General features: G+C 40.9%; 1 protein-coding gene across 1 annotated transcript in view; it reads left to right on the top strand.

Annotated features, from left to right (window-relative positions):
* The window catches only part of ITGB8 (integrin subunit beta 8), a 984437-nt gene that overhangs the window by 751068 nt on the left and 210264 nt on the right, over positions 1–23105 (top strand). Inside the window, exons 7-8 of the mRNA XM_044064706.1 lie at positions 6234–6329; positions 6417–6506. Coding sequence (XP_043920641.1) covers positions 6234–6329; positions 6417–6506 — 186 coding nt within the window. The remainder of the gene's footprint in view (positions 1–6233; positions 6330–6416; positions 6507–23105) is intronic.

Raw genomic sequence — 23105 nt, 5'->3', positions numbered from 1 at the left:
CGCAGACTTTCATATGGCTGAGACCATATGATCGACATTTTGAAATGTCGAACATCTCCTGGATAAAGTAAAACACAAAAAAAAAACACTTCACTAACCGCGTTTAGCAAGGGGGCAAGTCCCCCGGCACCCCACACCCCTGCTACTTAAATATTTCTACTCTGAGATAGCACTACAGTGCAGAAAAAGGAAATCTCCCGGTTCCATGCTATATAGGGATCTCCGCTGTATATGTTTGACATTTCAAAATGTCGATCATATGGTCTCGGCCATATGAATGTTGGCATTTTGAAATTTTTATATATATATATATATATATATATATATATATATATATATATATATATATACACACACATTTCTGTGTATGTATACCTATCGGCCAGTTTTGTGGAATCTATTTACTCATGTTAAAGGAAATTTAATACTTGCTATGAGACATATTGATGGTTTTATTCAGTAGCTGTTTACAATCAGAGAGCTGAAGTAAGTCAGGTAAGTTCTTTCTTTACATAAACTGTATAAGGAAAATCCTCCCTACAGTAAGATGATTATATTGGAATATCTCAATAATAAATGTCAACAAAAGAATGGTAACATCTGCAATATACTGTTACTGAGAGTTTAAAACATAGCCTAACATCAGTAAAGTCACTGATGACATACTAGACATCAGTGAAGCATGGCATATGTCTAGAAATGATTAACTACAAAAGTAATACCATATAAAAAATGTATAAACTATTGAGCTTGAAGTAGATAGAAAGAGTTCTTATGGCAATTAAAGTTAGAAGTGAAAATCATCAGAGATTGGTTAGGATATGTTAGGCAAATGACTAGGCCGTATTAGAAATGACTGCTAGACCAATTCCTTTCCTGATGACAAAACTATATATGTGTTAACGATGTAGATTATTTTGTCTTGGACTCCTTATTTGAAGTTCATGTTTTCATGACCAAGCCACAGAGGAGTAGCATTTTCAATTAGGGGAATCCCACTTCCTGTCATGCAAGGACTTCATCCCTTCTACTCATTTTCTAATGCAAATAATTCTGAGGTCATAGTACCTCAGGAATCAAGGGTTACAAACACCCTTCTTTGATCACTGTTTGGTAGTTTGACCATGGACAACCAGTCTTCAAAGACACTGTGGGACCTAATGAACATTTACAGTTCTTAGGCTGTTATGAAATGCATTTCCTGGTGTTCCTCAATGTTGTCTGCAAATCATCCACAAAAACTGCCGTAAAGTTCAGTTATATGGCTTGTACACTAAACATGCAGTAGACACAGTATTAGCTATGCATGGATGCATTACCCTTCAAAAGTAACAGCCCTGTTAGAGGAAAACCTATTCCCTCAGTTCATCAGTTATGCAAAACATTTCAGGTGATAACTGAAATTAGTTTTTTGTTATACAAACCTGTTCTTTGCTTAGCTGTTCTTTGCTAATGTAAGGAATAACAACCACTGATTATATTTTTTATCTCTGAACACTTTATAGATTTTGGTGTCTGCATCAATGTGTCATTATATTAAGGCAAAGTTCACCTTATTTGTAGTACAATAACTGAGAACAAATGATAAAATATTACAGTATAAGTCTAAATTGCTTGGAGAAAATGGGTTTTGTATCATTTATACAGCTGAAATGTCTGGTAAATATTCTGCGGTGGTGCAGCGGTAGTGTTGTTGCCTCACAGCAAGAGATTCTCCCATTCGATTCTCGGCTGGAGTGTGGGGAGTGCCTTCTGTGTGGAGTCTGCATGTCCTCCCCGTGGTTGGATGGGTGTTTGAAAGACATGCATAAATGGGCGTGCCTTCCTTGAGGGTTGAACGTCAAGCTGGCACCTCGGCATTTGTGAAAATCTACTGCCAATCATTAGCGGACCGGAGTTCTGCTCTGACGACCCCTAACCGGGAAAAGCCGAAAGACAACAACAACATCACAGAGTATATGAGTGAAAGGGGAATAGTCAAATTTATTTAATTGGCTCCCACATTTTGTCACCAGTTATCTACATATGCTAGTGAGAATCAGTAGAGTGGGGAAAAGGACATTTCTCCTTTCTCTTAAGGCTACATGATCTTGGTTTTGTATATATAGAGATATTTGGGTGTAAGAGGTGCAGAGGACTTGCCTAGAAAACAAACATTTGTCTTATTATGTGTTCTTAGCCTAACAACTTTAGTGATTCCTGGTGTGATGTTTTGCAGTGCTTATGTAGCAGTTTATATAATGTGTATGTAGTGCAGGGACCCCAGTAATTGTGTTCTGATATCCAGGAAAAAGACAAATCAGTTAAGTGCTTTGAAAGCATGAGACACAATCTTAACCAATATTAAGTACCCCACTTTACAGTCATTAGGATAGAGTATTGCACTAGACAGTTAAATCTGCCAGTAATGACCAACAAATGGCAGTGGTAGAATAAAAAAAGTGTTTCTGTCTGCTCTTTGTGCCATTAATGTTTCTCTGACTTTTTGTAACATAACAGAATGTCTTACACTGTCTTTTCTGACAGCGCTGCCTAAGTGCTTTGTGGCTTTGAAAGTCAGCACAACAAATTGTGTTTTCTGTTTTCTATAGCCACTAGTACACAGAGATGATAAAGTTTCATGCACTGCAAAGAATTATGAATGGGTCTCCAACCATAACTTTTTATTATGTATTCACAGCATGGATGCCACGATTCACCTCTTGAGCTTTGTTCACAAGGTACATTTCCTGGCATCCATGTCTCAAACATATAATAAGCAGGTTATTATTGGTGGCCTATTCATAATCCTCTATCTATGTTATTCTTTTATTCTTACTTATTTGCTCTTTAGGTAATGCTACTCAATGCTAGAAGTCTAAACCTCAAGTTGCACTCTCTCGAGGCTCTCTTAAAAATGGAGAACATCCATATCTGTGCGGTAACTGAGACCTGGTTCAAAGCTCCAGAGAGCACCCCTGCAACACCAGGCTACAACTCATACCACACTTTTCGGCCACCAAACCAGGACCAAAACACTAAAGGTGCAGGAGTGTTCATATTCACCAAGGATATTCACACCTACATGCTGGTTGCCCAACACACTGCATCTGAAATTCTCCAGGTGCAACTAATACTAGGTAAGATTGCAATACAAATTGTAGCTTGCTACAAATCCCCCACCATGCCCCAAGATTCTCACTACACCTTTCTAAACATACTGGAAAATATTAAGATACAACCAAACACCCTAATACTGGATGATTTCAGCTACCTTGCCATTAACTGGGAAAACTACTCCTGCGCCAACACCTTTGCTCAACGGTTCTTGGAATTCATAAATTCCAATGCCCTAGAGCAACTAATTCATAGTCCCACCAGGGGTACCAATATTCTAGACCTGGTCATTACCAACATGTGAGATCAATCCTCCACACCAGTGGTCACCCCCTCATTGGTCAGATCAGACCATAAACTAATCACCATTGACATCTACATCCCACCCCCACCCCCCTTTAAGGAAACCTCTGTAATAGACTTCTTCAAAGCCAACTTCATGCTTCTCAAGTCAGAAATAACAAACTTCATGACACCCATGCACATGGGAACTGGAAGTTTAATGACTGAATCCTTCACTAAGGTGCTGTATGAGCACATTCATCGTGCATGGACCTAGCCATCCCAAATAGAACCAAGACATTGTCCTCTAAAAAAAGGAAGCCAATCTGGTGGTCCCCTGCCATAAACAAGCTGTACAACAAAAGGAAGAAACTGTTGCAAAAAAGAGGAATAATCCAGGATTTAAAAAACTCCCTCAACAGCCTCAGTAGAAAGTGGAGATCCTTCGTAAAAACTTCCAAAGCTAGTTACGAAAACAAAATTGCCAAAGATTCCAAAGACAACCACAGGGCATTCTTTAGTTATGTCAAGAATGTAAATGGCAATACTAAGATCTGCTCTGAGCTACAGATGAATGGCACTAGATATACTGATTCCAAGGATATTGCCAATATCCTGGCAGATAGATTCAGTGCCAACTACACCCCCCTCACCCTCTAAAGGGCCCATCTCAATAACAAAAGAATGCCAAATTCCGGTAATCACGGCCACTCAGGTAAAAATCGCACTCTCCAAAGCCAGGAATACAGCATCCATGGGGCCAGATGACATCCCGGGCTGTGTACTGAATGAACTACAAAATGAGCTAGCACCTCACCTATGTGTCATGTTTAATCATAGCCTCACCTCAGGCTTCGTGCCCACAGAGTGGCGCACAGCTACAGTCATCCCACTCCACAACGGGGGATCAACTTTGAATCACTGGAACTACCGTCCCATCAGTCTGACGAGCCTGATCTGCAAGGCCATGGAATGTATTATCATGAAACTTATAAACAAAGACATTGGCAACTTTCAAACACTGGACCCCACCCAGTTTGGGTTCGTGAAGTGCCGGTTGTGCCTCCTGAACCTGATTGACTTCTTTGATTCAGTCTCCAGAGCAGTGGACGAGAGTAAGGTGGTTCACACAGCCTACCTGGACCTCACCAAGGCTTTCAACACCATCCCCAACTCTGGAATCATAGATAAACTTATTAAGCTGGGCATTAATCCCTATGTCACTCGATGGGTTGCAAACTGGCTTACTGACAGAACACACACTGTAAAAGTAGCCGACTCCAAATCCAGCTCCAGACAAGTGTCAAGTGGTGTACCGCAGTGTTCTGTCCTGGGACCACTCTTGTTTGGCATCTATTTCTCTGTAGTACAGGCCAACACAAAAGGACTCTGGCTTACAAAGTTTGCAGATGACTACAAGCTGGGAGCCATTACTGAATCCCCAAATGATGTGGATATACTACAAAATGGCTTTACCGAAAAGATGCCTGGTGCCACAGCCATGGGCTCAAGCTAAATGTCAGAAAAATGTATAGTTGCCCCATTTGGGAAAAAACATGTACCTGTGAACTACCACATAGGTGGCAGTACACTAAACACTGAAAGTGTGATAAAAGACCTAGGGACACAGGTGGACAGTGGTCTCACCTTTGATAACCATATAGCCACAACAGTTAGAAAATCCTTCTACGTGGCACACCTCATCACTAAGGACTTTTCATCCAGAAAAAAGGAGGTCATTGTCCCTCTGTACTTATCCGTCATTAGACCCATTATAGAATACAATGCCCTGTTTGGTATGTACCTCACAAGACATCTGCAACAACTAGAAGGGCCATAGAAATACCTCACAAAAAGAATCACAGGCCTAAAGCAGATGCCTTATGCTGACCTTCTAAGAAACTCCAGCTATACACTTGTCACATATCGCCTACTCAGAGGCAATCTCTGCCTAACATACAAGGCCATGTCAAACCCATAGTTGTTGGACATGCTACATTTCAAGAAATCCCAATCCCTTCGAGCCACATGCTCCAGGGATCTTAACCTTGTTATCACGATGAATAGAACACGCTGGAGGGGTAGGTTCCTGACCCAGAGACTCCCCATACTCTGGAATAGGCTGCCCATATATGTCAGGCAGAGCACCTCAATGGCCGTCTTCAAGAGGAACCTTGACGATTGGATGGGAGATAGGAAATTCACCTCGGGGATCACATCAGTAACCCTGCTAGACAGGGGTCCAGGAAAGTAAATATTTCTGGGAAGCAATAGAAAGGGAATCGTTATGGCTAGGCTTGTATAGGCACTAGAGCCAATAGACTAGTACCTACTTATGAACCTATGAACCTATACCACTGGTTTAAATAAATTTATTTCAGCAAACCACAGGAAAAGTAAACATTGTGTTCTGCCTTTATTTTAATAAAGTAAAGTAAAATTTGTGCAGGTATTAGCTGCCATCTGGGAAGCTATCTTGGAAACTTTTATTCACCTTATTTGACAGCTAGAAGATTTGAGTAATTTGTTTTGTTTTTCGCTTTATATAATTAACTGGATTTAATTGGCAGATATATCACTGGTCTCTTGGAATAGTTTCTAAAACATGAATTTTAATTTTTGCAGTTTCTGTGTCAGTAATATTTTTAAATTGATGTGTGTATGTGTGTGTGTGTGTGTGTGTGTGTGTGTGTGTGTGTGTGTGTGTGTGTGTGTGTGTGTGTGTGTGTGTGTGTGTGTATATATATATATATATATATATATATATATATATATATATATAGCGAGAGAGATATTAACCAAACCATAGTGAAAAACTGAAAGTACAAGTATTTATGCTTTTTGCCCCCTGACAGGAATATCCATCTCTGGGACAACTTGCACAGATATTAATTGAAAACAACATTGTTCTGCTTTTTGCTGTTGGTAAAAAATCCTTTGACTGGTACAAGGTACACAACTTCACATTACACTCACTTTCTTTTTCTCAATAGTCCCATTCAATAAAACTGTTAATGTGCTTTGTATTTTACTTTTAGGATTTGCTACCATTAATACCTAATGCCATTGCAGCTGAATTGCAGCCTTCTGCATCCAACCTCATCAATCTAGTTGCAGATGCTTACAAGGTAGGTTATGACGAGTTTCTTTCAAAATAGGAACAGTTATGTTCAGGTGGTATTGTTTTTTAGCAATTATGATCATTTATTGTCATATCTTGTTTTGTCTCAAATCATAAGCAAATCCTGAAAGAGATTGGATATACTGCACAAGGTTCTTCACAACATGATCTAAATGATGCCCCCTTAAATGCAGTTTGAATGATAGAGCATTTCAAATGTTTCCTACTATTAATCTAATAGGTTCATAGGTTAGTACTAAGCTAACTGCTCTTGTGAGCCATTTTAAGCCTAGTCAATTATCCCTTGTGAGACCCAAACCCTGCACCTTGTGTTTGTAAGGCAAATACCTTAACTATTAGGCCATCCTCCCAATCCCTAGGCATCCATGCTGTCACAAGAACCATGTTTTAAATGTGATGATTTTGCTTTAGTACTTGATGGTTGTAATGTTTATCATAATGCTCTTGTTATACTTGAAGTGCAGTGATTTTTATTTCTGTACAAAATAAATCAAGATCCGATACTATTGTAAATAGTCTCAAATCTGAAATTTTACAGATTGATGTATCTACTGGCAAATTAATTATCAGTTTAAAGATCACCCAGCATGAGTCTTAATGGCTATCTTGTGTTTCTTGATGCATTACTTAATTTGGCTATTTTTTAATAAAACATTACTGATAGGTGATCAGAATTACACAGCTATTAGCTGGGCGTATTAACATAGTACAGATTATTATGAATGCATTTTTCAGGATTTTGTTAACAATTGCAGTTTTAAACAACAAGCTTGACTTTAACAATTGGCTTAGTTTCTGGTGTCATTCCAAGGAGATCTAGCACCTGACAGCCTGGGAGAACATGACTGATAGACCGCAATGCTTTGCCAGAGATGGCCTGCATCTGTCTCCCCTGGGCTTCAGGCTTCAGGCAAAGGCTCTTGCCTCCCCAGTAGTGCCTTTTTTAGGCAAAGTCATGAGCACAAAATTACCAACATTAAAAATTCTTCTAAATGAAATTTAAAGGTCATGCTGCTAAACGCTAGGAGTCTTAGCATGAAACTGCACTCATTGCAAGGCTTAGTTACCCTGCAGGATGCTGACATTTGTGAAGTCACTGAAACCTGGATCAAAGCTGTGAAGAGCACCCCAGCCTTACCAGGTTACTCATCCTACCATACTTTCAGACCCCAAATGGAGGGCTACAAAGCCAAAGGAGGTGGAGCTTCAATATCTATCAAAGACATACACACCTATAGGCTGGTCAAACGGTATGACACACAGGAGACCCTCCAAGTGCAGTTAACTTTTGACAAAACACCTATTCAAATCATAGCTAGCTACAGACCCCCAACCATGACTCAGGATGCCCACTCCACCTATCTGGACTTACTTAACTCCATCAAGATTCAACCCTCTACCCTGATTCTGTGTGACTTTAACTGCACAGCCATAGAATGGAAGACCTATTCTAGCCCAAACACAAACACCCAGAGATTCCTCAACTTCGTCAATGCCAATGCATTGGATCAACTGTTCAACATCCCTATGAGAGCTAAAAATATCCTGGACCTGGTCCTAACCAACATGAGTAGCCACAGTAGCACCCCTACAGTGTCATCCTCCTTGGTAAGATCCACCATAAACCGATCACTTTTGAAGTCACCCCCCCCCCCCAGTCAGGGTCAAACAAAAAAACTTTTCCAAAGCTGACTACAATCTCCTCAGAGCATATATAAGCAGCTTCACAACCACCATCGCTTCAGTTGGAACTAACATTAATGTCCAGTCCTACACCAAAAAACTACATGAGCACCTACATACCTGTATGGACTCAGCAATACCTGACAAGACCAAGTCACCTTCCTCAAGGAAGAGTAAACCTGACAGATAATAAAAGGAAAAAAATGCAGTCCAGGACCAAGAAGGAGCAGGTGCCAAGTTGGAAGCAATCTCTCCTTTGTCTGAACATGCAAATAAGGTCACTGGTGAAATCCTCTAAGATTAACTTCAAGTCCAGATTGCCCATATCCACTAAGGACAATCACAAGGCCTTCTTCACATATGTCTGCAATCTCAAAGGTAACACCCAAATCTGCTCTGAACTGGTGGCCAGTAACACCACATACACAAACGCCATAGATATAGCCAACCTGCTGGCAGACAGGTTCAGTGAAAACTTCACCGCTCTGTCCCTCCCATCAGTAAACCAGGACTTCCCCAGCACCTGCCTCCCTCCCCTCATCATCAATTAGCAGGTCCTTAATGCCCTCACAAAGGCAAAAAATACAGTCTCCATGGGACCCGATAACATTCCTGGCTGTGTCCGACATGAACTTAGGCATGAGCTGTCAGCTCCATTAGACACCCTATTCAACCAAAGCCTGAGCACCGGCTTCAACCCAGCTGAATGGAGGACAGCCACTGTCATCCCTCTACACAAAGGTGGAGTGTCCACTGACCCAGGCAATTATAGGACAATTAGCCTAACTAGCCTGATATGCAAAGTCATGGAATGCATTATCATGGATCTTATAAAGAAGGACATTGACAACCTCCAAACGCTTCACCCCACACAGTTTGGTTTTGTCAAAGGGAGATCATGCCTGTTAAACTTGGTCGACTTCTAAACAGTCACCAAAGCCATGGATGAGGGGAAGATGATGCACACTGCTACCTTGACCTAGTCAAAGCCTTTAACACTATTCCCCACTCAGTTGTATTACCAGTTGGTGTGTTTTATTTTGCGGATTATTAAAGTTTTGGTGATCTTACCATTTATTTTTTTTTTACTTCATTTTTTTTTTATGGTTATTGAGTTTGTTTTTCAAGGTCTTTTTATAAGGTAAACTATTCCCCACTCAGTCATAATAGATAAACTCTCCCAGTTAGGCATCAACCAGTATGTTAACAGATGGGTCGCTAACTGGTTCACTGATAGAACCCACTCTGGAGCCACCTCTAGTAATAGACCCGTAATGAGCGGTGTACCCCAAGGATCAGTCTTGGGGCCTCTAATATTTGGGATATATGTTTCTGAGGTGCAAGCCAAAACCAGTGGTCTGTGGCTGACCAAGTTTGCAGATGACTGCAAGCTGGGCACTGTCTTAAATTCCCCTAGTGATGTGAACATCCTCCAAGAAGGCCTTAATCACACTAATAACTGGTGCCAGAAGCATGGCCTCAAACTGAATGCCAAGAAATGCATCATTATCCCCTTTGGGGAAAATGGCATCCCCACTAATTATCACATTAATAACAACGTACTAAGCACGCAATCAGTTGTGAGGAACTTGGGCACTCAAGTTGATAGCAACCTCACTTTTGACCACCACATTGCCGCCGTTGTATGGAAGGCTTTCTACATGGCCCACCTCATAAATAAGGGTAGTTCATCCAGGAACAAGGAGGTCATAACATTCCTGTACTCCTCCCTTATCAGATCCATTATTGAGTACAATGTCCCCTTCGGCATGTACCTTGCCAAGCACATGCAGCAGTTGGAAAGACCACAGAGGTTCCTCACCAGGAAAATCCAGGGTCTCAAACACCTATCCTATACTGTTAAGCTAAAAGCCCTGTCCTTGTACTCAGTCTCATACAGACTGCTCAGAGATGATGTGTATCTGGCATACAAGGCCATCTCAGACCCAGCCTTGATGGAGTTGCCGCATATTCTTAAGACAAACTCCACTATGCAACCCTGCACACAAGGTCTTAACCTGGTCTGTGACATTAATAGAACTTGGTGGCAGGATAGATTTGTGTCCCAAAGACTCCCCAATTTGTGGAATAGACTCCCTGTCCATGTCAAGCAAAGTACCTCTCTAGCCATCTTTAAGAAGAACCTGGGCAACTGGATGAGAAACAGAAAATACACCCCTGGGATCCCACCTGTGTCCCTGCTGGAGAGGGGAAACAGTTGCTGACTTTGAGGGAACTTGGGCAAAATTCTTGGCTAGGCTTATAAGGGCCTCTGGGCCAATAGCCTAGCATCATCCTATGAACCATGAACCTATGAACCTATCACTTTATATTCTCACTCCAACTGTCTAATCAATAAAAAGAGTCTGTTGCCATGGATATGAACTTTTCCACTATCTCCGTTACCAGATGGGGGATATCAGCATCCTGAGGCAATGTAGAAATTCTGTCATATTTACTGACAACCAGTTAATTCTCAAACAAACTGATATAGTATGTGAGATGTATTTACAAAATATCACTGGCGTCAAAACTCTCACATAAAAGTACTCCTAAAGTCAGCAAGGTTGTCAGTAGTACACACACACTACACCCATCACACACAATTCAAAAGAGATGTATAGACCCACATATGCTAAGCACTTAAATGTAACCTTCCTAAACACTAAAGACCTCCTAGATAAAGTACACATAACAAATACCCTCTTTCAAAATAATACCCACATGAACACATACATCCACATCTCATGGAGTCTACTTCTAAGCCCATAAGGCAAGCCACCACAAAATCCAACATTCTGGTTGTTGGAGACTCCATCGTAAGATACATTGATGTCCCTCTCACCAGACTGAGTAAGGAGAAAGTCATGGTCAGTTGCTTATCAGAGGCTAGGATCCACCATATTACACATGCACTCATGTCATTAGACCACAAGCACCAGAATTACTCAGTCATAGCCCATGCCTGTTTAAATGACTTAAGACGTACCTCCCTAGACTATATGAAGAGAGACATGTTGGAGCCCTCAGAATATGTGTCTTAGGCTGGTATTAGCCTAGCATTGAGCTGCATTTTACCTTCTCTAAGGATAATGCCACAATACGAACAAAAGATAACTGACATTAATAATTGGCTTAGTTTTTGTTGTCATTCTAAGGGGGTGCAGTACTTGTTTGCATGGAAGGAGATGGTCAACAAACCATGTTGCTTTGCCAGGGAGGGTCTGCACCTCTCTCCTATAGGCTTTCGAATATTAGCTAAAACACTGTCTTCCCCCATAGTGCCTTTTTTAGGTAATGCCATACTGAAAGTACTTCCGACATAGCAAATCAAAACCAAGAAATGTTTAGCGGTATTACTGCTCAATGCTAGGAGTTTAAACAAAAACTCGACTTGCTAGATGCTATCTTCACCCTAGAGAATGCTGATGCATGTGGGGTCACTGAGACAAGGTTTAAAGCCACAGAGAGCAAACTGACAGTGCAAGGTTATAATGCCTTCCACCCATTTAGACCAGCTACTATACAGACAGGGACTAAAGGCAGAGGTGTCTTGTTTTAAATCAGAAATAAATATACCTCAATGCTGGTCATACAGGACAATGCACTTGACCTTCTCCATGTTCAAATCACCATAGGCAAAATCCAATACCACTTCCTTGCAAACTATAGTTCCCCCTTTATGACCCAGGAAACCCATACCATATATTTAAACTTATTGAAAACACTCATCATCCAACCTAATACCATATTCATAGGTGATTTACTTACTCTATTTTTAACTGGGAATTCTATACGACTCCAAATGTACAGGCACAGAGACTCCTGGATTTTGTAAACACAAACTCCCTGGACTAGGTTGTCAATCCACCAACCAAGGGTGCAACCATACCGGATCTGTTCCTTACTAATATGGGAGAGTGCTGCACACCCCCTAGGGTAATGTCTTCCCTGGCAAGGTCAGACCACAAAATGGTCTCCTTTGACATAAAAATAAAACCTGGACCCCAAGCAAAACCTAGAATATTCAGGAACTACTCTAAGGCTAGCTTCCTGCTATTATGTGATAACCTGGCAAAATTTCAAGCCCCCATAAACCCTGAGAACACTGCGTATGCAGAACTGCTTACAGAAACCCTTCACAGGCATGTTAACAGCTGCATAGAGGGAGCTGTTCCCATGAGGAAGATGTAAATAACTAACTAAAAAATAAGCCACCCTGGTAGAATCACAAACTCATTAGGCTGTATAACAGAGGGAAGAAAATTGTGGCAAAAATTAGGAGGTGCAGCACCCAGCAGGATAAAAGCACTCTCACCAAACTAATCAAACAACTCAGAGGAAAAATCAAATCTACCAAAGCCAAATTGTGGTAAATTTGGCCTCCCAGGCCAAGGATAACCATAAGTTTTTTTTTAGCTGTGTCTGCAACCTCAAAGGCAATGCATAATTGTGTGCAGAGCTCATTGTAAATGGAGCCATCTGTACTGAGCCAGAAGATATAGCCAACCTTCTGGTCAATGAATTCAGCTCCAACTTTACCCCTCTCTCCCCCTCAACCTTCCCTCAGGAAATACCATCAAATATAACTCCCCCTGTTGTCACTTGGGAACAGGTCCTTAATGCTCTAAGGCCAAAAACACTGCATCAATGGCCCCAGACAAATGCCCAGGATGGCTTCTAAATAGCATGAGACATGACCTATATGGCCCTCTGAAATTACTATTTAACTGTAGCTTCTAAACAATCTTTGTGCCTCAGGAATGCAAAACAGCAACAGTCATCCCTCTGCACAAAGGTGGGCCATTTACAGACCCATAAGTTTCAGTATTTTTATATGTAAAGCCATGGAAAGAATTATCATGGAAATTATTAAAAGTGATATAGTAAATCTCCAGGCACTGGACCCAACCCAGTTTAGTTTTGTCAAGGGCAGGTAATGCCTACTCAACCTGGTAGACTTCTTTGAGAAGGTCATCAAAGCAGTGGATGAGGACAACATGGTTCACACTGCCTACCTTGACCTAGCCAAGGCATTTGACACAATACCCCACTTGGACATTGTTGACAGACTTCAGAGGTTAGGTACAAACCCGTACATCACCTGGTAGATAGCCAACTGACCCACAGACAGGACCCAGGAAGTTAACATTTTGCAGTCCACCTCTACAAAGAGGCCAGTCATAAGTGGAGTCCCTCAGAGTTCAGTCCTTGGACCTCTCCTTTTTGGCATTTACTTCAATGACGTCAAGGCCAACGTCTATGGTCTCTGGCTGACTAAATTTGCAGATGATTGTAAATTAGGAGCTGTCATTGAATCCCTTACTGATGCAAATGTTCTCCAGGAAGGCCTGACACAGACAAACAACTGGTGTTAGAGCCACAGACTAAAACTAAATGCCAAGGAATGCATAATAGTGTCCTTTGGGAAGTCATCCACCTCAAGTAACTATCATATTGACAACACAACCCTTAGAGTTTACCCAGTAGTCAGGGATGTAGGGACACTCATAAACAGTAATCTAGCCTTTGATCATCACGTGTCTACAGTAGTGAGGAAATCATTCTATGTTGCACAACTTGTAAACAAATGTATGGCATCTAGGTTCAAGGAAGTCAATGTTCCACTGTATTTGGCATTCATCAGACCTCTCATTGAATACAATGCCCCTTTGGAATGTACCTAACCAGGCATATCCAACAAGTGGAACATCTGCAGAGGTTCCTCACTAAAAGAATACAGGGCATAAGTAAAAGGTCCAATTCCGACTGTCTCAAGGCCCTATCCCTGTATTCTCTCTCTTATAGGCTGTTGAGGGGAAATCTATGCTTGGCATTCAGAGCATTGTCAGACCCTACACTGATGGGCGTCCCACTCTGATGGACCTCCTGCATGGCCACAAAACAAACCACACCATAATTACCCATTCTAAAGACTTAAACCTTGTCTGTGGTATAAATAGGACCTGCTGGAGAGACAGGTATGTATCCCAGAGACTATCCAGTATCTAAAACAGACTCCCTATCCATGTGAAGCAGAGTTCCTCCTTTACCCAATTCAAGTGCAACTTGGACAACTGGTTAGGGAACAGGAAGTTCATCCCTGGTTTGTCATCTATGTCTCTAATGGACACAGGCAACCTGTAAATGACTCATCTCCCAGGCCCCTGCTTGTAAATGTTTCATCTCCCACCCCCTGCTTGTACTTATCAAGGGTACCAGAACTTGTCAGAGATTTGGGATGCATGGCTAGGCTTAAAAAGGCACTTGTGGTTGTTAGCCTAGTAAACACCTGTGAATTTATGAACCTATTATAGGTACATGAGTGGGAGAAGAAATGTTTTTGTCAATATTAAGCATATATATCCTCAGTAAAAAATAAGTTACATAAAATTCTACTAAAGCACAAGCAAATTAACTTGCAGAAAGTACTTATATTATGCATTTTAAGTTAAAGAGTACATGCACATGTAAGTTCAAATGTCAGAATAAGAGAAAGACAGCATAGAGGCAGTTACCCTACTGGTAGACAGATTTGATATATTGCGTATCAAATGCCAGAGTTTCAAGATGGTGGGAATCGAATCGCTGAATGTTGTCCTCCATAGGAAATCACTGTTTGTGAGATTTCTAAGTGCATTAGAAGTGTCAGCCTTTTGCAGTGATTTCTCCCTTCTTTGAGGTGGTGTGACCATGGAGTTGATATGTATAAGTTCAAGGTGTCTGTGGGGGGCTTGCCATGCACATAGGGGATGCAGGGGTCTTACTTACATCCTGAAAAAATACTCAAAGTTTGGTTTTGCTGCAATTTGTACTTCTGATATTGCAGTTTGGCAACTTTGGTCATCAGAGCATTGATATTTGATGACCCATAGTGGAAGCCCTGCTGACATATAGTTTTATAAAAGAAGACCACATAAGTTTTGGGCTTACTATGAATAATGACATCACATCACATCAGTCATTTACCATCATTTAACATTACAACTAAATCATTTAAAAGCCAAGCATACTGCCTTCTTAAGTAACACAAAAATTGAAATCACCAGACAGTAGAAAAGTAATTATTTGTAGTGTGGCAAGCTTCCATGCTCTCCAGACTTGGGGCTGTCCCACCTAACCATAGTCTGTCTATAAACAGAGACTCACATAAAGGTGTAAATGTGAAACAGAGACATATTTGCTCTTCTTCAACTTATTTAACTAAAACTAAGGTACAGCATCTGATCACATCAAGTTCAGAGGTGGTAAAACCACAGCCTTATAATGTAATATTTCATCCATGAAATGTTTCATCCATGATGTTTTTGACATGCTCACTTGCCACGTGATTAGCTACAGTGCTTCCTGAGATTTTGCCTTAAACATAAATGTGTTAGGAATCGAAGAAACAAAAAAACTTCTCCAAAGCTGATTACAACTTCCTGAGGGATGGTATAAACAGCTTCATAGCCCCCTCCCCTCTGTAGGAACTGGAACTAATGTCCACATCTACACTAAAGTACTATACAAGCATTTATACAGCTGCATGGAATCAGGAATACCCGACTGGACAAAATCATCCTTCACAAGGAAGAGTAAACCCATTTGGTAGACATCTGCAATTCTTCTTCTTTTTCCCTGTTAGGGGTCACCACAGTGGATCACCTGTCTGCTCATGATTGGCAGTGGAGTTTTACATTGTTGAGTTGCCAGCCCTGCACCCAACCTTCCACAGAAGGCACACACACTGACACCTAAGGCCAATTTAGAGTGTCCAATCCACCTACAGCATGTCTTTGGGAAGAAACTGGAGCACCTGGAGGAAACCCACGCGACCACAGGGAGGACATGCAGACTCCACACAGAAAGCACCCCAGATGAGAATCGAACCGGAGAACCTCTTGCTGTGAGGCGATAATGCTAACCGTTGCACCACTGTGGCTGCCCTGGTAGACATCTGCAATAAATAAACTATATAACAAAAGGAAAAAAATGCTGTCCAGGACCAAGAAGGAGCAGGTGCCCAATTGGAAGTAATCTCTCCTTAGCCTGAACAAACAAATAAGAGCACTAGTGAAATCCTCTAAAGCCAACTTTGAGTCCAAATTGGCCACATCTACTAGAGACAATCATAAGGCCTTCTTCACATATGTCTGCAATCTCAAAGGAAGCACTCAGATCTGTTCAGAACTGGTGGTCAAGGACACCACATACACAAATGCTGTAGATATAGCCAATCTACTGAATGACAGATTCAGTGAAAACTTCACCCCCTCCTTCCCCCCATCAGTAAATCAGGACATCCCCATTACCTGCTCCCTCCCCTTATCTCTAGGGAACAGGTCATCACTGCCCTCTCAAAGGCAAAAAAATACAGCCTCCATTGGACTAGATAACATCCCAGGCTGCATCCTACATGAACTCAGGCATGTACTTGCAGCAACATTAGGCACCCTATTCATCCAAAGCCTGAGCACTGGCATTGTCCCAGCTGAGTGGAGGACAGCCACTGTCATCCCTTTACATAAAGGTGGAACATCCACCAACCTGGGAAATTATAGACCCATCAGCCTAACTAGCCTGATCTTCAAGGCCATGGAATGGATTATCCTGGACCTCATTAATAGGGACATAGGCAACCTCCAAACACTCGACCCTACATAGTTTGGCTTTGTCAAAGGGAGGTCGTGTCTGTTAAATCTGGCTGCCTTTTTTGAGACAGTCACCAAAGCCATGGATGAGGGGAAGACAGTGCACACTGCCTACCTTGACCTGGCCAAAGCCTTCGACACTATTCCTCACTCGGGCTTAATAGATAAATTCTCTCAACTAGGCATCAATCCATATGTTACCAGATGTAAAAAGCTGGCTCACTTATAAAACCCACCTAATCAAAATAGGAGAAGCTACCGCAAGCAGTAGACCTGTAACGTATGGCATACCTGAGGGATCGGTCTTGGGACCTCTGTTATTCGGGATATACTTCTCTGAGGTGCAAGCCAAAACCAGTGGGTTATGGCTTTGTAGATGACTGCAAGCTGGGTGCAGTCATCAATTCCCCAAGTGATGTGGATGTCCTCCAAGAGGGTTTCACCCAAGCAAATGACTGGTGCCAGAAACATGGCCTCAAGCTGAATGCCAAAAAATGCATCATCATCCCCTTTTGGGAGAGTGATGTCCCAACATATTATCACATTAATAACAACATCCTAAGCACTCAATCAGTCGTGAGAGATATGGGCACCCAGATTGATAGCAACCTGACTTTTGACCACCATGTTTTATTTTTTATTTTATTTATTTTACATTTGTTGACCAGGCTAGTCCAACTGGATACCTGTCCATTTTCAGTGGAGGCCCGGGGAGAAAAGCTCCAGTTACACAGCATAATAGAAATTTACAAAAACATTCTATAACATTTAGATTTTACATTTGTAGCAATAGACATTTTAAGAACACCATTGAGACAATGCAAGGAAAACAAAATTAGGCAATGACATTTATATATAGTAATAGTTCAAGAGTTAGCAAAAATAAGAATAAGACAGAAACAAAAGGTTACTAGGATAATAGATCGAAAGAAAATTCTCAGGGAAGAGAGTGCAAAGACTAAGGAGGAGGCTTAGTTATAATATAATGATCAGAAGTAGAGATTTATGGTAGAAAAAATAAAAATAAAAAAAATAATAATTAAAAAAAAATTATATTATGTTGCTTCCATTGCACGGAAAGCTTCCTATATGGCCCACCTCATAAGTAAGGGTATTTCATCCAGGGACAAGGAGGTCATAACATCCCTGTATTCATCCCATATAAGGCCAATTAATGAGTACAATGCCCCCTTCAGCATATACCTCGGAAAGCACATGCAGCAGCTGGAGAGACCACAGAGGTTCCTCACTAGGAGAATCCAAGGCTTCAAACATCTATCCTACACAGATAGGCTAAAAGCTCTGCCCTCTATTCAGTTTCATACAGACTCCTCAGAGGTGACCTCTGCCTGGCATACAAAGCAATCTCAAACCTGCCTTGATGGGACTGCTGCATGTCCGCAGGTCAAGCAACACTCAAGTAACCCACACCTATGACCTAAACCTGGTCTGTAACATCAATAGGACTTGTTGGGGAGACAGATTTGTGTCCCAGAGACACCCCCATCTGTGCAATAGAGTCTCGCTCTCTCCATGTCAAGCAGAGTACCTCATTATCCCTTTTTAAGTGCAGCCTGGATAACTGGATGGGAAACAGAAAATACACTCCTGGGATTCCACCTGTGTCCCTGCTGGACAGGGGGTCTGGGTGCTGACTTGTCTAAACATGGGCTAAACTCTTGGCTATGCTTATAAGGGCCTCGGGCCAGTAGTTTAGCAATTTCCTGTGATCCTATGAATTAGGAACTACCATATACAGTCTAACCAGTGCATAACTGCCAGACAGGCTGCCTATTTAGGAAGAAATGGGATTTCTTCTGTGTTCATTTACAGCATAACCTTTAAATTATTTATTTATTTGTTTGGCTATTTATTTACATTTGTTTCCTGGAATGTTCTGAAGAGGTAAAAATCCCATTTCAAAAAAACGGAAGAAAAGCTTCAGTAATATTTTACAGAAAGAGATACATAACTTCAAGCAAAATAGATGTCAAACAGTTACACATAAAACAGCAACATGGATTTTTATATGGTAGGCATACCAGTGTTTGGTAGAGATTCTAATTTGGTAACAATCTTTGCTTACTGTAATAATGAGAAACAAAATTTCTGACTTTGTAGTTGTTATAGCAAATATATGTATAGCATAAAATATATTTTTGAGTGTTTTTTTCCTAATAATTAAATATGACAATGATGTCATACAACATGTAAGCCTGGTGTTTGGGAAGCATAGTATTAAACTGATACAATATTAGAAAATGTTGTATTCTTTCTGAGAACATTTCAGTTTTATTATCTTAGTGTCACTCTTTTGTCACCAGGTTCATTTTTCACTATATTAATATTCTCATTATGAAATCATTAAAGCATGGGTATTCCATAAATAATTTTGTGTAGTTTTATTAGTTTCATAATTCAGTAGTTTGTATCCATTTTAACATGTTGTTATTCACAGAAGGGTGTATACTTGGTGCATTTTGGAGTAGTTTCAAAATATATATTCATATGTTCATAGGTTAATACTAGGCTAGCTGCCTTTACAGCCCATTTTAAACCTAGCCATTTTCTGTTTTGGTGCTTGACTTAACCTATCCTGTTTGTTGTTAGACTGGTTTTACCCATCCCATGGTCAATAATTATATATAACCTCTAGTGAGAATAACTATAATCATACCATACATAATTTGAGGGGACCCCATGTACAGGACAAAGCATTTAGGAGCTACCTTTGTCCATTAGTAGTACAGTGGGCAGTTCTGGGATAAATCTACTATTACTCATGCATAGATCCAAGTTGCGCTTGAATATGCACAAGGATGAATTTTGTTTTATGTGGATGTGGAGTCTGTTCCAGTGCAGTAGTATCATCTGTGAGGTATACCTGTCCCTCCAATCATTATTGTTGATGCTGCAGAAGAGGTTTAGATCTCTTCTTATGCCACTTGACTTGCTGATGTGTAATAGGTCCATCAGTATTAGATCAAAGGGCGCCTTGTAGGTCAGATGCAGGTCACATCTTAGCAGTATGTGGGATACTGAGTATAGTAATGGGACTTTGAGTAGGTCTTTGGAGGACATATTGTATAGGCCTTGCATCCTTTTACTAAGGTATATATGTGGGTCTTACAGTAGTTGCATGTGTCTGGACACTTAAGTGCTTAAGGGGGCGATATACTCAATGATTGGCCTAATAAAGGCTGAAGAGGAACAAAGACATCCCTAGATCTAAATGCAGTGCCTTTATTTATAAACTATGCAATGCAAAATGATTTTCTTATGACAGTGGATGGATGTTGGTCAAAAGTTAGGCCAACTTTCACATAAATTTCCAATCCCAAAAAAGTAGGTCAGCTCTTAGGGGCAAATTGTCAATGTGGTAGTTCATGAGGTTCGTCAGACATATGGGCCTGTAATTGCTGGGCCTGTGGAAGGTCCTTCATTATGCAGGGGAATGGCTGTAGCTGTTCTCCATTCACTTGGTACAAAACCTATATGGAGGCTATGGTTGAAAGGTGCTGTTAGGGGGGTGAAATTCTGGCTATCTTATCCAGCAATCAAGGAAGAAAGTTAGAAGTTACTCAGTAACAATCCTTGCACAAGTCTTTGTATGGCATTGCTGGAACTGTAGATACTTTTCACTTGCTGACTAATAGCCTCACTGACACAGTAGACTGCCACACCAGGTTATGGTGCACTGACAGCAGAAGTCTACTGGTAGAGGAAATGTGGTGCACTGAGCAGTGCACCCAGTTGAACCCCCCCCCCCCCACACACACACACACTGTCTATAGGCAGTCGTACCGGTAATTCCTTGGCAATACTTTGTAAGCTGTCAGAGTTTTTGAGAATAATTTGAAAGTTTACAAGCTCTCATTAAATTGTGATTTCTTATTGACAGCATGTAAACTTTGTTTCTGCCCATTCTCTCTTTTTTTAAAATGGTAGCTTAACTAACTTTATAAAAAGAAAGTCAAGTGACAGTCTACAAGTTGTCTATTAAGCAGTTATTTTTGTTTTATTGACAGGTTGTAAGCTGTCAATATGCGTGTTTGGTGCACCCTACAATTTGGCTTCCAGGGCAGGTTGATATTTGCTCCAGCCTTGACCCAGCACTAGTGGAAAGATTGTGATATATTGATCAATGAGGCAATAATAGCAGATGTCTCACTATCACAGGATCCCTCTAATTCATTCTCTCAGTCTGTGGCAATAAATATAATAATATAATATGATGTAATATAATGTAATATGATATAATATGACATCTAGTGAGCTGTAAAGCACTCGGACATTCCTGTCCCACAAAATATTCCGCTTCAGTCTCATTTTCCAGTGGGTGCTGCTAAAGCATGTTTAATTATGTATGTGTCTATTTTAGTTAATTCATTTACTAAACGCTTAGAGTTATATACCATCAGTGAGTTCTGAAACATCCACATCGTGAGATCATTATTCTGTTTTCTCATTTTATAGAAAGGACTCCTAAGGTTATTTGTTTATTAACTAATTGGGAAGTACCAGTTTCATTGGACTCCTAGGAAAAAAAGTATCTGTGAATAAAACAATTTACAACATAAACATTAGACTTGTAGAAATATATATATATATATATATATATATATATATATATATATATATATATATATATGTATAGGTTTACTGTCATTTGTGCAAACTACATACTGTCGGCATGTATGCTGCCAAAAATCAGAATGTTGTGCACAAAATGAAAAGTGTATGGGAGAGTTGAACACACTTAAGTGTGTTTGACTATATGTACAGAGGTTGCTGTACAGTGGGGATTGGAAATTCATCCATATCCCCAATGTAGTGTGATCTCGGAGTTGGAATATATTAGGTGTGAGGGGCGTAGGGGGGACTGCCTCCGTGCAAAAATGTGATATGTAGTATAAGAGTTTGATTCACATCAGCTCGTATACGGCTATCACTTGATGTTTTCGGTGACAATGTCGACTCAAATTTCTCAATCATTTGGGGCAACATTGTGAAGTGGTCAGGATTCCAGATTCAATGGTTTACTTTGATATTGTGAACAGAAATCGTTTTGCTTTCACAATATTTATAGTAAACTATAGTTTAGTTACCTGCGCCCCTGTCGAGCAGGGCCACAGAAGTGATTCCCGAGGTGAATTTCCTGTTTCCCATCCACTCATCAAGATTTCTCTTGAAGAGTGCCAAAGAGGAGCTCTGCCTCACATAAATGGGGACCTTATTCCAGAGCAAGGGGAGTCTCTGGGACACAAATCTGTCCCTCCAGCACATCCTGATTATTGATGATGTCAGGTTTATGTCCCTTGAGCGTGTAGCTCTGGTGGATTGGGTTTTCCTTAGGTGGAGCATTTCTAGCAATTCGGGGTTTGACATAGCCTTGTATGTCAGGCAGAGATCACCTCTGAGTAGCCGGTACGTGACCGAGTACAGTCTGAGTTTTTTTAGCCTCATGGCATAGGACATCTGTTTAAGGCCCGTAATCCTCTTTGTGAGGTACTTTTGAGGCCTCTCCAGTTGTTGCAGATGTCTTGTTAGGTACATCCCGAACAGGGCATTATATTCAATAATGGAATAATGGGTCTAATGAGAGATGAGTAGAAGGAGACAATAACTTCCTTATTCCTAGATGCAAACCCCTTTGTGATAAGGTGGGCCATGTAGAAGGATTTTCTAACCACTTTCGCAATGTGGTTGTCGAAGGAGAGGTTACTATCTACCTGAGTCCCTAGGTCTCTTATTACACTCTCTGTGATAAGTGGTTTGCCACCTATGTTGTAGTTCATAGGTCCTTGTTTTTTCCCAAAAGGGATAACAATGCACTTTTTGGCATTTAGTTTAAGGCCATGGTTTTGGCACAATGTATCTGTATCCATCAGACCCTTTTGAAGGATGTCTACCTCAGTAGGAGTCTCAATTATGGCACCCAGTTTGCAGTCATCTGCGAATTTTGTTAGCCATAGTCCCTCCATGTTTGCTTGTACCTCAGAGAAATAGATACCGAACAGGAGGGGTCCCAAGACTGAGCCCTGTGCTACACCACTAGTTTGGAGTCTGATCTAGCGGTTCCTATTCTCACTGAATGGGTTCTATCCATGAGCCAGTTAGCAACCCATCTTGTAACTTAGTGGTTTATATTTAGGTTGGTGAGTTTGTCTATAATTCCCGAGTGGGCAATGGTATCGAAGGCCTTTGCAAGATCAAGGTATGCTGTGTGAACCACCTTTCCTTCATCTATTGCATTAGTGACCATTTCA

This window comes from Protopterus annectens, chromosome 3.part0 (assembly GCF_019279795.1).
Source record: "Protopterus annectens isolate FY-2018-M chromosome 3.part0, PAN1.0, whole genome shotgun sequence".
In the NCBI taxonomy this organism is placed as follows: domain Eukaryota; kingdom Metazoa; phylum Chordata; order Ceratodontiformes; family Protopteridae; genus Protopterus; species Protopterus annectens.
Note: the sequence above shows the minus strand (reverse complement) of the source record. Positions and strands in the feature narration are given on the sequence as shown.